The sequence below is a fragment of the Streptopelia decaocto genome, assembly GCF_964273445.1.
Source record: "Streptopelia decaocto genome assembly, chromosome: 12".
Lineage (NCBI taxonomy): Eukaryota > Metazoa > Chordata > Aves > Columbiformes > Columbidae > Streptopelia > Streptopelia decaocto.
This window is the reverse complement of record NC_138667.1, coordinates 4,010,993-4,023,723: the sequence shown is the minus strand read 5'-3', so window position 1 is coordinate 4,023,723 and position 12,731 is coordinate 4,010,993. Positions and strand designations below refer to the sequence as shown.

At 64.3% G+C, this 12,731-nt stretch overlaps 1 protein-coding gene across 1 annotated transcript; it reads left to right on the top strand.

The window, feature by feature from the left end:
• Positions 1-2,626: 2,626 nt before the first annotated feature.
• CDHR2 (cadherin related family member 2) lies at positions 2,627-12,092 on the top strand (the record flags this gene model as incomplete). Its single annotated transcript, XM_082063422.1, has 31 exons — positions 2,627-2,675; positions 3,088-3,153; positions 3,244-3,383; positions 3,543-3,596; positions 3,812-3,901; positions 4,522-4,611; positions 5,025-5,147; positions 5,225-5,368; positions 5,502-5,577; positions 5,738-5,844; positions 5,924-6,154; positions 6,247-6,402; positions 6,628-6,795; positions 7,065-7,126; positions 7,220-7,460; positions 7,566-7,802; positions 8,080-8,149; positions 8,237-8,851; positions 9,117-9,188; positions 9,431-9,480; positions 9,590-9,741; positions 9,951-10,053; positions 10,133-10,221; positions 10,450-10,524; positions 10,647-10,724; positions 10,810-10,870; positions 10,983-11,107; positions 11,256-11,369; positions 11,526-11,603; positions 11,702-11,762; positions 11,973-12,092. The coding sequence occupies exons 1-31, from the start codon at positions 2,630-2,632 to the stop codon at positions 12,090-12,092; spliced, it is 3,894 nt and encodes a 1,297-aa protein (XP_081919548.1). The 5' UTR covers positions 2,627-2,629.
• Positions 12,093-12,731: the final 639 nt, after the last annotated feature.

Sequence of the window (12,731 nt, the reverse complement as noted above, 5' to 3'; positions counted from 1 at the left end):
AGGGCTAGCGTAGAGCTCATGTCCGAGATGCCAGTGAAAAAAATGAGCCATGTTTGTGGGCAGAGGGGTGTCCCTGCACGGAGGGACAGCTCCCGTCTGGCTGCAAGCTGCCTGCGGGGCTCAGCTCCTGCCCGGGCAAGCAAGCTCCCTGCTGCCCGTACCCCGCGTCCTCGGCGGGTCAGGGTTGCAACGGGTCCCACACACAGCCCATGCTGCCAGCACCCACACCACAGGTCCCACCGCCGCGGGTGCCGTCACCCCATCACTTGGTGCTTATTTGTTTCCTACCTCTTCCCCATTTACAACTTTCCGAAGAGTTTCACCACTTCCCCTCCCAGCCCCTTGCACACGCTGGCGGCCCAGCCTGAGCCCGTCCCTGCTCACCGACAACGGGTCACGCAGCAGGGCCCGGGGGCTCGCAGCGGCAGCCGGAGCGTCCCCGGGGTGCCCAGCGAGTCGAGGCCACAGAACCAGTCTCTGCAGGAGCCACCGACTCGAGCCCGGCCGGGGACGCGGGAGCCGCCCGGGGAGCGGCCACGGCCGGGCAGCCCCGCTCCGCCGGTGGCCCCCGAGGGGCGGCAGCGCTCCGGCTCGGCACCCCCTGCCGCGGCCCTGCCTCTCCCAGGGGCTCCCCAAAACCGGGGGCTCCTCCCGCCGGCTGCCGGTGCACTGAGCGTCCTCCGCGGCCACCTCCCCCGGTCCCGGTGTCCCGCGCAGCCACCGCCCCCGCGCCCCGGGCCCCGCGCTCGGCCTCGGCGCACCGGGGCCCCGTCTGCCCTGGGCACCCGTCCCCTTCAAGCCACCGCGCAGCGAGCCCGGCCTGGCCGCCCCCGCCGCGCCCCGGCCCCGCTCGCCGCTCCGCCCGCCGCCCCGCGGGCCCGCGCATCCGCCCCCCTCGCACCGGGCCCTGCTGCGCCCTGCAGCAGCTCTGCCTGCCGCCCTTCCCGGCGCACCGGGGCCGGCCTCCCCACCCCCCTGCACCGGCCCTACCTACCTCCTTCCCCCGGTGCACCGGGGCCTGCCCTCCCCGAGCCCCGGGCCCCGCCCGCCGCCTTTTCCCTGTGCACCGGCCCTGCCCCGCGCAGCCCGGGCCCGCCGCCGCGCCCCGTACCTACTGGAGGCGCGCCCCCGGCGCTTGCAGGCCGCTCGGTGCCTGCCCCGGCCCTGCCCGCCGCTCAGCCCGCTCGCATGGCGCGGCGGCCGGGCCCGCCGGGCTCGGTGTCCGTTCCGCTGCCGATCCCGCTCCGGCCTCGGCCCGGCCTCAGCCCCGCCTCATTGCGCCCCCGCGCCCACCGCCCCGATGGAACCGGCCGCGCCGCCCCCCGCGCCGCGCAGATGGGCGCGCCCACCCCCCCCCGCCGTACTGCACCCAAGAGCGGTGTCGATGAAACCCAGCGGCGCGGCGCGGCGGCCGTAATACTCCGAGTGGCAGCGCATCCCGCCGGCGGCCCGGGAGTGCGCTGGGGAGGGTGCCCCCAGTCCTTGGGAGGAGCCCGGACCCCGCAGGTTCCCAGGGGAATAGAGGCAAAGGGGGCCAGGGCCGCAGAGACGGGGGTCCCACAAGCCCGGGGTCCCACAAGCCCGGGGATGTCCGTGTTTCCCCCCCGGCCTCCAAGCCTTTTTCTGCCTGAGCGGAGCTGCACAATCCACCCTTGTCCCCAGCGGGTCCGAAGTAGGTCAGGAAGGCTGGACCGAGCCCCTGGGGAGGGGAGCAGGTGGCAAAGGGGCGCAGAGGGCCCCAGGCACCCGCCCTTGTAGCTGCAACACTGATTTGGTGCCCACCCACTGTCCTGGTAAGACCCCAGTGTCCCCATCCCAGGGGACGCGGGGAGTTTCCCCAGCCCCTCTCTGGTCCCTGGAGTGGTTTGGGATCCCCCGGCATCCCTGCTGGCTCTGCATCCCTCCTGGGAGCTGGAGTCCCATGGGTGCAGGCTGGGATGGCACCCAGTGTGCGGACCTGAGGGGCTGAGATTGGGGAGGCTGGGCTGGGCAGGAGCTGGGGTATGAGCACAAGGAATAAGGAAGATAAGAGAGGGATTTCTCACCCCTTAATTGCAGTTAATAATTGATAAACATGTTTACTGCAGGAGTCAAAGGTCCCTGGCAGCATCAGGGTGTGCGCACAGAGCAGCCTGCCTGGCAGCATCCCCAGTGACGCGGGTGCAGGTAAGGGATTTCAACCCCAGCCCCGGCCCCCACGGGCACCGTGGTCCATCATGGGGGGAGGTGGGGGTGTCTGTTTGCTGTGGGGCTGCCCACAGGCCATGTCACAAGACAGGGAACACTGTGGTGGTGTCACAGATTGCTCCTGGGCTCCAAGCACTGCTTGCTGTGACCCCTGTTGAGCTTGGGGGATGGAGCCTTCAGCCATGCCCAGGAGAGGGTCCTGGGGTCCCCAAGCACCTCCATGGTCTCCAGCAACTGGTGGCCACCTCTGTCCCCCTATGTCGCGTCCCCAGGGATGGAGCCTGGTGTTTGCTCACCAGCCCAGCTCAGCAGAGCGGACTGCCCCCACCGAAGCCCCTCCTGCCTCAGGGGCTGCTCCCCAGGAGGGATTTGGGGTGCTTGGTGGGAGCCATCAGCCCCAGGCGCTGGTTCTCTGGTGTGTGTCCGCAGGCTCCCTGGCAGGATGGCATTGCGCTCGCTGATGCTGCTCCCCTTCCTCCTGACGGCAGGTGAGGACTTTGCTCAGCAGCTGGAGCGGGTGGGCAGGTGTTGGAAGTGCTTTCAGCCCCCAGCAGTTGTTTTGAACTCCCTGAGGGCAGCTGGGGTCCCCAGAACGGCTGCCCACCCCTTGGGCACCTTGGAACCCCGAGGGCAACCTTGCTGCCTCAGGGCACAGCAGAGTGGGCCAGGCAGCAGGGATGGCACCCAGTGTGGGTGCTGCAGCTGGAGGTCAAGTGTGTGATGGAGATGGGAGGTGTGGGATGAACAGGAGGAAGGTGAGGGGTGGTGGGTTCCCCTGCCTGCCCTGGAGACCCAAATCATGGCTGGGATCCGGGGCTAGAGCTATGTAGGTGCTGCCAGGTGTGGGGTGCAGGCAGAGCCTGGCGCAGGGGTGCTCCTCAGCACACCTTCTCCTTGTAGTTTCAGGCAACACAGCCCCCTTCTTCAACATGACCCTTGTCCACGTGCCCGAGGACCTGGAGCTGGGTGAGTGGGGCAGCCTCGGGGAGGCCCCGAGGTGCAGGAGGAGGGTCTAGGGGGTCCTCTGTCAGGGGCTGATGCCACCTGTGTCCCCAGGCCACCAGGCTTTCCAGCTGACGGCTATTGACCTAGACGGGGACCCGCTCACCTACGGCATCGATGGGGCAGAGTCCTTCTACTTCTCTGTCGATGCCCAGACAGGCAATGTGACGCTGAAGAACTCCCTGGACCGTGAGGTGAGGGCACGGGCCGGGCTGATGTCCCTGCCCAAGCTGGGGTTCTGGGGTGACGAAGAGCAGAGCTGTGAGTCCTTTGGGGGAGCTGCTCATGGTGGTACTGTGGGTCAGTCCCTGGCCCCAAAGCCCTGACCAAGACCTGTCTTGTGTCCCCTCCAGGCCCAGGCCAAGCTCACCATCACTGTCAGGGTGTCTGATGGGAAGAACGAAGCTGTGAGTACCGGGGCAAACCTGGGTGGCTGCACCAGGGATGGGGATGGGAGGGGAGCAGGGGCTCAGCGGGACCGTGGATGAAGCTGGGTGGGGAAGGGGGCTGGAGGGGGGCTTGGCCTGGGGGCAGGTGATGCTGGCTGGCTGTGGGGTGCTAGAGCTGTATCCAGTTGCACCATCTCCCACACTCACGCTGTGCCCTCCCTGATACCCGGTAGGTCTCCAGAAAGCTCACAGTCATTGTGGATGACCGTAATGACAACGCCCCAGTCTTCCAGCACCTGCCATATGAAGCCATTGTCCCCGAGGTACCTCCCCAGGACCACCCAGCCCACGCGGGCAGCAGGGCAGGGGCACTGGGTGGCTCCTGTGGCATAGGTGTGCCAGCAGTGGAACAACAGTGTGCCAAGAACCGGGTGACCCCACACCCGCGTGTGCGGTGATGGTGTGCCTGGGCGTGGGGTGACAGCGCTGCTGGCAGGGGTGACCCAGGAGTACCCAGTGCTGGGCCAGTTCCCAGCGGGCACCTCTGCTCCAGTCCAGGGCGTGGGCGTGGGGACGGGACTCTGCCCTTGTGATGAGTTTCTGATCAAGGAGTGCCTGGGCTGGGATGAGGTTGGATCGGGGTGCAGACAGGGTGTGGGGCTGCGTCTGACCCTGCTCTGGCAGCCCCAGAGCTGGGGTACAACCCCTGCTCCCAGGGAGCCCCGGGGAGGGGTCGGGAGGGGTCAGGGAGGGATGCGGCCTCTGCACAGCCTGAGCAAGGGCAGCAGCTTATCCCTGCATGGCTGTCGGCACTGGGCAGCCCCTGGAGCCCTGCAGGGCCAGAGCAGCCAGAGCACTCACAGCAGGGCTGGCAGGGGCTGGTCCCAGCACCACCCATGCTGCTTTCTCGGGTGATGCCACCAACACCCTCCTGTGCACCCAGGACACGCAGCCCAACAGCATCATCTACACCGTGTTTGCCAATGACAGCGACACCGGGAACGCCTCCAAAGTCAGCTACAGCATTGAGGAGGTGAGCGTGGGGCTGAGCCCCAACACCTGGCCGAGGGTCAGTGTGCTGGGGGGTAGGTGGCTGGGAGGATGCTGGGGGTCCTACGGCCTGCCAGCTGGAGAGCAGCAGCACATCACAGAGAGGGGCACGCCATACCCAAAACCTGCCCCTGAGCCACTTCTGTGGGGCAGAGGTGCTGGGAGACCTGGCCAGGGACAGCCCCATGTCTTTGGGGAAGCAGGGTTCTGGTTCTGCACCCACTGGGCAGTGGGTGCGAGGTGCTGAACAGCTGCAAGCTGGGGACAAGCCAGGTGTCAGGGGGTCCCTACAGCCAGTGGGCCAAGCCTGGCAGAAGCATGGGGATTGAGCCGCCATCTCTGCTGGGGCACCTCTGCTCCCTGCCTTGGTGACACAGGGTGATGTCCCCTGCCCAGGTGATCCCAGACAATGCAAAGAATCACTGGCTCTTCTACATCCTGCCCAACGGGAGCGTGGTGCTCAACGGCTCACTGGACTATGCCAACAACACCTTCTACCAGCTCAAGATCATTGCCAAGGTGGGGGCCAGCTGAGCCAGGGGTGCCGGGCTGCCAGGTAAGAGTACCATGGGACTAACGGGTGTTCTGCTTCCCAGGATGGTGGGGGGTTGCTGCACAACGTGTTGACCTTCCAGCAGAGCTCGACCTACCTGTCCCTGACCATCCGCGACCTGCCCAACCTGGACCCACGGTTCCTCAACGAGCCCTACTCCGGCTCCGTGCCAGAGAACTGCGCCCTGGTGAGGAGCTCACCTTCCCCAGAGACATGTCCCTACCCCTGGGTGGCTCTGGCACCCCAAAGTGTCTGAGCCACTGGGCATGGGGACAGCTGGAGGTGTCAGGGTCCCTGCCCTGATGGCCGTATCCCCACAGGGCACCACTGTGCTGACTGTCACCGCCATGGACAGAGACACGGGGGTGAATGATGAAATCTCCTACAGCATCACCAGTGAGTGATGGGACAGGGTGGGATGGGCAGAGGGGTGTTCAGGCAGTAGGGGGCACGACAGGGACTGGTTCTGGGCTGGCGGGCACCGCAGCCTGTCCTGCTGGCAGAGGCCTGCGTTCCCCAGTGGCCGCAGCCAGTTCCTGCTGTCCCCTTGTCCTAGATGACAGCGTCACCTTTGCTATCAATGCCACAACGGGCACCATCACTGTGAGTGGGCCCCTGGACCGTGAGCAGCTGCCAAGCGAGGAGGTGCTGCTGGAAGTCATGGTGAGCAGGAGGCAGCAAGGGGATCCCCATCCTCTTCCTCTCCGCGGGCTCACCTGACCCACACTCTGCTCCTGCCCAGGCACGTGAGAAGCACCTGGACATCCACGGCAGGGTGGCCCAGACCAGCACTCTGGTGACAGTCGTGGTGACCGATGTCAATGACAACAAGCCCCAGTTCTACCACTGCTCCCTCCCCAACTGCAACTTCTCCGCTGATGCCCAGAACAGCTTCAGGGGCAGCATCATAGAGCACTCCTCCTCCAGACTGCCTGTGTCCGACCTCAGCATCGTCACCCATGACCCAGACAAGGTGGGAGCCTGTCCCGGAAAACCAAGCTGGGGTGCAGATATCTGTCCTTGCTGTACCACCCACCCTCACTCCTGCATGTCTCTCCCGGGCAGGGTATCAACAGCAATTACGAGCTGTACCTGCAGGGCCCAAGTGCCAGCGCCTTCACTGTCTCCCCCGCAAAGATCACAGGCACAGGAGAGGTCCAGCTCCTGGTGCAAGACCCATCTGCTGTGGACTACGAGATAAGCCACGTCATGGTGGTGCAGGTGGGACCCATAGGGCTGCCTCGCCATGGGGACAGTCCCTGCTCCCTGCGTATGCCAGGACACAGGGCACACACAGCCCTTCTCCTGCAGGGCTTCAGAGCCAAAGCAGAACATGGCTCTGCCTTGGCAGCTTCTTTGGTGCAGGAGAGTGGGGCTGGAGTGGGACAGGTCTGTTTCTCATGTTTGGGGACACATGACAGTCACTGTCCCTTCTCCATCCTGCAGATCGTTGCAAATGACACGGGGAACCCCGCAGACTGCTGCTCCACAGCCACCGTGACCATCGACCTCATTGACAGCAACGACCACATCCCTGAGTTCCCCCAGAGCACCTACAACCTGAGTGTGATGGAGAACAGCCCTGATGGCACCGTCATCGCCCCAAACATTACGGTCAGGCACAGGCCAGGGAGCAGGAACAGTTTACAGCCCCCAAGCAGGGCCTGGGCACCCCTGGCACTGCTGGTGCAGCTTGCCTTGAGGGCACTGGTCTTTCTATGCACATGGAAAGGAGACAGTGCCAGCAGGCACACGGGCTGTGGGACCCCGTGCCCATCAGGGCCACGGTTTTGGGGTGCTCACTGCCAGCAGTTGATGCCCCAGACTCATCGCTGCTCTGGGAGCTGAGGTGGATTGGCCAGACACTTCCCTCTCTCTTTTAGGCTTATGATCCAGACAGCGGTGTCCTGGGCCAGATCACCTACCAGCTGCTCCCACAGAGCATGTACGTAGAGGCACGGTCAGCCGCAACCAGGGCATCGTCCTGGCCAGGGGGGCTCCAGGTTGGACCCCGGTGATCGCTCCATGTGTGTTGTAGCCTTGAAATCTTCATGGTGAATGCCACAACCGGGGCAGTGCTGGTGAAGAATGGGAGCTTGCTGGACCGGGAGACACGCTCCATCTACTACGCCAACCTCCAGGCCAAGGATGGGGGCAACCTGGTGGGCACCACTGTGCTGGAGATCACCGTGCTGGATGACAACGACATGACACCCATCGTCACTGGCTCGTACTTCATCTCAGTGGAAGAGGGGCAGAACGTCAGCACGCAGATCCAGGTATGCACCAACAGAGGTAGAGTGGACAATGGGGGGCTGTTGGAGAGGAGCAGGGACTGTCCCCAAGGGGCCGGACAGCCCTGTTCCAGCCCATGACCTTTACAGGCCATTGACAACGATGAGCCTGGCAACCCCAACAGCAAGTTGGGCTTCAGGATCTTGCCAGGACCATTCAGCAACAACTTCACCATCAATGAGATCACAGGTGAGATGCACAGCAAGGAGCCGCTGGACCGCGAGGCCTTGGAAGATGAGCGGGGACAGATGGTGGTGACAGTGGAGGTGTATGACCACGGCGTGCCACAGCGCAGCACCTTGGTGAACGTCACCATCACCGTGGGGGTGAGCCCTGGGCACAAGTGGGGATGTGGTGGGACAGGCAGGGGTTGGAGCTGGGATGTAAGGGCAAGGAGGGGATGTGAGATCCCTGGCTGTGGCAGGGGCACCGTGTCCCCAGACCTTCTGTGCAGGCAGAGGAAATAGCTGATGCAGGGAGGCAGGAGAGGGCTTGTGTGCCTCCTGCAGGCAGGCAGGCAGGCTTCCACACTCCTGTCCCCAGCCTGCTGTGGGGGACCTTGTTTCCTGGAGCAGCTACAGCCATGGACTTTATCTTCTACAGGACGTGAATGACAATGCACCCGTGTTCCTCAACCAGTCATATGAGTTCTCAGTCTTTGAAGACTCTCCAGGTAGAAGCTGCGTGGCTAGGCTTGTGTGATGAGCAGTGGCCCACAGTCAATGCCCACTGGCCACTGAGTGTCTGTCTCCACCTTCAGGGTCCTTTGTGGGTGAGGTGGAGGCCACAGATGCCGATCGGACAGAGATCAATTCCCGCATTTCCTTCCAACTTCAGAGGGGCAGTGGCTCCAGCAACTTCTTAATCCGCTCATCCTACCTGGCGTCAGGGCACTACAGTGGGCAGCTGTCCGTGGACCCTGACGTGTCCCTGGACTATGACACCCTGCAGCCGAAGTTCTTCTCCTTGGTCGTGCTGGCGGAGAACACAGCCGCCGACAATGTGGGGGACACTGCCAACGTCCCGGTGGTGGTCCACATCCTAGACGTCAATGACGAGCCTCCCACCATCCTGCCGGCCTCGCTGCAGGACGTGCGCGTGAGCGAGAACGGCACGCAGCAGGGTCTGGTCCGCACGCTGGTCGCCTCCGACCCAGACACCAACCACTCGCTGGTCTTCGAGGAGCTGGCAGTCGCCTGCTTCAAGGGGGCGAGCAGCGCTGGGGATGTGTGCTGGGACTGGTTCGTACTGACACCCAACGGCTCGGTGCTGGTGAACAGCTCGGACATTGACTATGAGCTGTGTGACGAGGTGGTGCTCACACTGCGGGCTGAAGACCTGTACACCGAGAAGGGCAACCGCTACAGCCAGAACGGTACGGCAGCCCCTGCCCGCTCCTGCCGCCACCACCGGGCATGGTGGGCGGTGGGACCTGCCTCTGCTGCTCCCCAGGAGGAGCTGTTGGGAGCAGGGCAGGAGCTGAGCAGTTTGGCGATGGAGGGAGGGTGTCCCCAGCTCTTTTGGCCCCTGCCACGGGGATCTGAGCCTGTTGGGAGGATGGGGCTCCCACAGGAAGCAGAGAAGGGTGCTGCAGGGCTGCTCTGTTGGTGACTGGAGCTCTGCTTTTGGGGCATTTGCAGAAACCCTAAGGATTCTGATCACCGATGTGAACGACAACACACCAGTCTTCAAGCCCATCTCGGAGACCTTTGGTGAGCAGCTGGGGCTGGTGCACCCTGTGGGCTCCTCCCTGTGCCCACACATGCTCTGTCACCACCCCAGCAGCGGGACCTTCCCCCAGCCAGGGCAGGGCTGTGCGAGGTGCAGGGCCAAGGGCTGTGCGGGGGGCCGCTCAGAGCTTGGCTGAGCCTGGGGGCTGTGTGGCCATGGGGTCTGCAGCAGGTCTGGCTGCACACCAGCATGACCACACTGTCCGCCTCTCTGTCCTTGGCAGTGGTTGTCCCCGAAATCTCTGTTGTGGACCTGCAAGTGGCTACCGTGACGGTGAGGAGCTGTGTGTGTGCTGTCGGTCTGTGGAGCCAGGCTCACCCATCCCCGCCATGGGAAAGTGGTGGCCATACCCATCCGTGCTCCTGCCACGCTTTTCCCACAGGCCACGGATGCTGACTCGGGGCGGAGGGGAGCCATCACCTTCTCCATCGCCAGCGTGGTGCTTGTGCAGGACAACGGTGTCAGCCAGCCCTTCGAAAACCTCTTCAAGGTGGTGACAACGGCCAAGGACGACAGCTACATTGGGAGCATCCAGTGAGGCCATGGGTCTGGGCTGGGGTGGGGGAACGCGGCTCGGCTCCTGCCTGCTGCCAGGCAGAGGTGTGGGCAGGGCCACCGCAGATTGGCAAGGGGACAAAGCCATCCTGGGTCCTGCCCGGGTTTGGTGGCAGGGTGGAGTTCGGAGGATGGTGGTACCCTCCCAGGAATGTCCTGTGGGGTCGCTGACGTCCCTGTCCTCGCAGGGTGGCCAGCAACCTTGATGGCTCGCTGAAGGGGCAATACCATGTGACAGTGGAGGCTCGGGATGGCGAGGAACCAGTGCATGTGGCACAGACCGTGCTGACCGTGAGTGTCACCCCGTCCCCTTGTCCAGGGACGCCCTGCGCCCTGCCCAGCCCCGCTCACCCCTGCTCTGCCCACACAGATATTCACAGTGGATCAGAGCTACCGTGTTCGCCTCCAGTTTGTGACAACAGTGGAGGAAGTCCAGAGTAACTTGGAAAATATCAAAGTGTAAGGGGTGCCGGGCTGGGGCGGGGGGTGCCTGGCTGTGCAGCGGGGGACATGAGCACACAGACCAGCACCCACCGACCATGTCTCTGAGCTTCAGACTGTGAAGGGGACGGGGGCAGGCAGGTCCCCACTGGAGCTGAGGGCTACAGGGGGTCCAGCTGCTCCCCATACCCGTGAGCAGAGCAGCAGGACACCCAGCCCAACCTCACGCCATCCCTCCTGTTCCAGGGCCCTGACCAGCGCCACCAAGGCAGGGGTCTATGTGGTGACCATCCAGGGCTTGGAGGACACCCGCGCCTCCCAGTGAGTGGGGCCCTGCAGGTGGTGGGGAAGGGGACATGGCGGTGGCATCGGGGGAAGGAGGTCACCATGGGGCAGGGCACTGCACCCTGCACCCTGCTCACCCTGCATCTTTGATCCCGCAGGGTGGAAGCCAAGTCGGTGATGGAGGCGTACTTCGTCTACAGCAACGGCACTGCCCTGGAGGTCAACCAGCTGAGCGTGTGCGTGCTGGGGTGGGGGGGACACACGGGCACCATCGCACACCCGCTCCGGCCCCGCTGCTCACGTCTCTGCTTTCCTCGGCAGGCTCATCCAGTCTGACCCACTGGTCCTGGCCGAGCTGGTGAAGCTGGGGCTGGCTGTCATCGTGAGTGGGGCTGGGCGAGGGGCGTGGGGAGACGGCACCAGCCCCGGGTGGGCCTGGGGCTTGGGGGGGATTTGCAGGCTGGGGCTGTGCCCTCACCCCTGCTCTGCACCAGGGCCCCGGGGAGGTGGTCAAGCCCACCAGGGAGACGGAGCTGATCGCCATCATTGGAGGCCTGGCAGCGTTCCTGCTCGTCTTCATCCTCATCATGACCCTGGTCTTGGTTCTCACCACCAGGAGGTACCACACTGCCTGCACCCCCTCCTGCCCCTCATCCTCACTGGCACCCCCAGACCCATCCCCACCCTCCATCCCGCTCCTGCCCACCCCACCCCATGGCCCAGCTGCCCCCTGCCCCTCTCATTTGCCGCATCTCTGGGCTTTGCAGCTACAAGAGGAAGCTGAGTGCGATGAAAGCCCTGAAGGTGGCCACGACGCTCAGCCCTGCCACAGTGCAGCAGGGAGCCGGCATCCCCGGCACCAACCAGTACAATGCAGAGGGGTGAGTGGGGGCTCCCTGCGGCAGGAGGGGACAGCCCAGGCACATCCCCACACCAGGAGCTGCAGGGCTCACTGTCACAGCACTCCTGCCTGGGGAGACGGCTGCCACAGGCTGGACCAGGGGACAGTCACTCACCTGTCACCCATCTCTGGCCAGGGCCAACCCTATGCTGAACCTCTCGCTCGATCCCTCCCATGACCTGGGCTTCCACGAGGACTCCCTCTCTGTGGCCAGGTGAGCTCTGCAGGCAGGTCCTCAAGGCCATGGGGCCATCAGGCTTCGTCCTTGTTAGCCTGGGCCCTCTTCTACCCTCCACCTTCCACTCTCCACAGTGTGAATTCCCTGGATGAAAACACAGTAAATGCACCTGAGGACAAGAACCTCAAGGCCAAAGTGAGTGTGCAAAGAGCTGCTGGTGCCCAGCAGGGAGTCCTGCAACTGCACCCCACATCCCCTCCTCTCTGCTGTGCCCCCTGGGCTCCTGCATCCCTGGTGTCCCTTCATCTCAATCTCCTTGATAGCCCCCAGTTCCTGGGAAGGACAGGGGTGTCCCTGTCCCCCATCTTGGTCCCCATCCCCTCTGAGCGTGGTCTCCTCCTGCAGCAGGGCAATGCGCAGCTGACAGGCCCCGGCGACGAGGAGGCGCTGGTGGCCGCCCTGAACCTGAAGGAGCCCACCAAAATGGCATACATCAACAGCACCTTCACCACCACGGACTTGTGAGCAGGGAGCAGCAGGGCCAGAGCAGGACTCAAGCAGCTGCTTTGGTGATGTTGGGTTCAGAGGCTGGCAATAAACCTGTCCCACAGGGGTCATGGTGTCCTGTGGGTATCAGCCCATCTGTCTGGGATGCTCATCCAGCTTGCGGTCATCTCTCCTGGCACAAGGTGCTGGTTTCGGGCCAGGCAGGCATCAGAGGGAGGTGAGTGTCACCACGGGGCTTGGCCTGGCTTCTTGTCACTGGGAACCTTCCCCGGGCTGCCCCACTGTCCCTGCTCAGCCCCAGGGGAGGGAGGTGCAGGCAGCCCCGCCAGAGGTTTGTACAAGGTTTTATTACCCAACATCCACATTGACAGGTTGGTCCTCCCGCCCCCTTCCTCCCCACAACCCCCCAAAAAAGAGGAAAAAAAAGAAGAAAGTAGGTGATGCAGCCGCGGTGCCAGTATGCCGCAGCTCCGCGGTGCCGCTGTGCCGCCGCTCCGCAGCGCGGGGCTGGAGTGGGGGACAGCCTGGGGCAGAGTGATGCCCCAGGGCTCCTGGCCTTCCCTGCATGGCCATGGCACCGCTCCTGCAGCCCACAGCACGGGGTAGAGCCGGCTCCGGTAAGCACCACGGCACAGAGCGGGCACTAGCTGCGGGCTG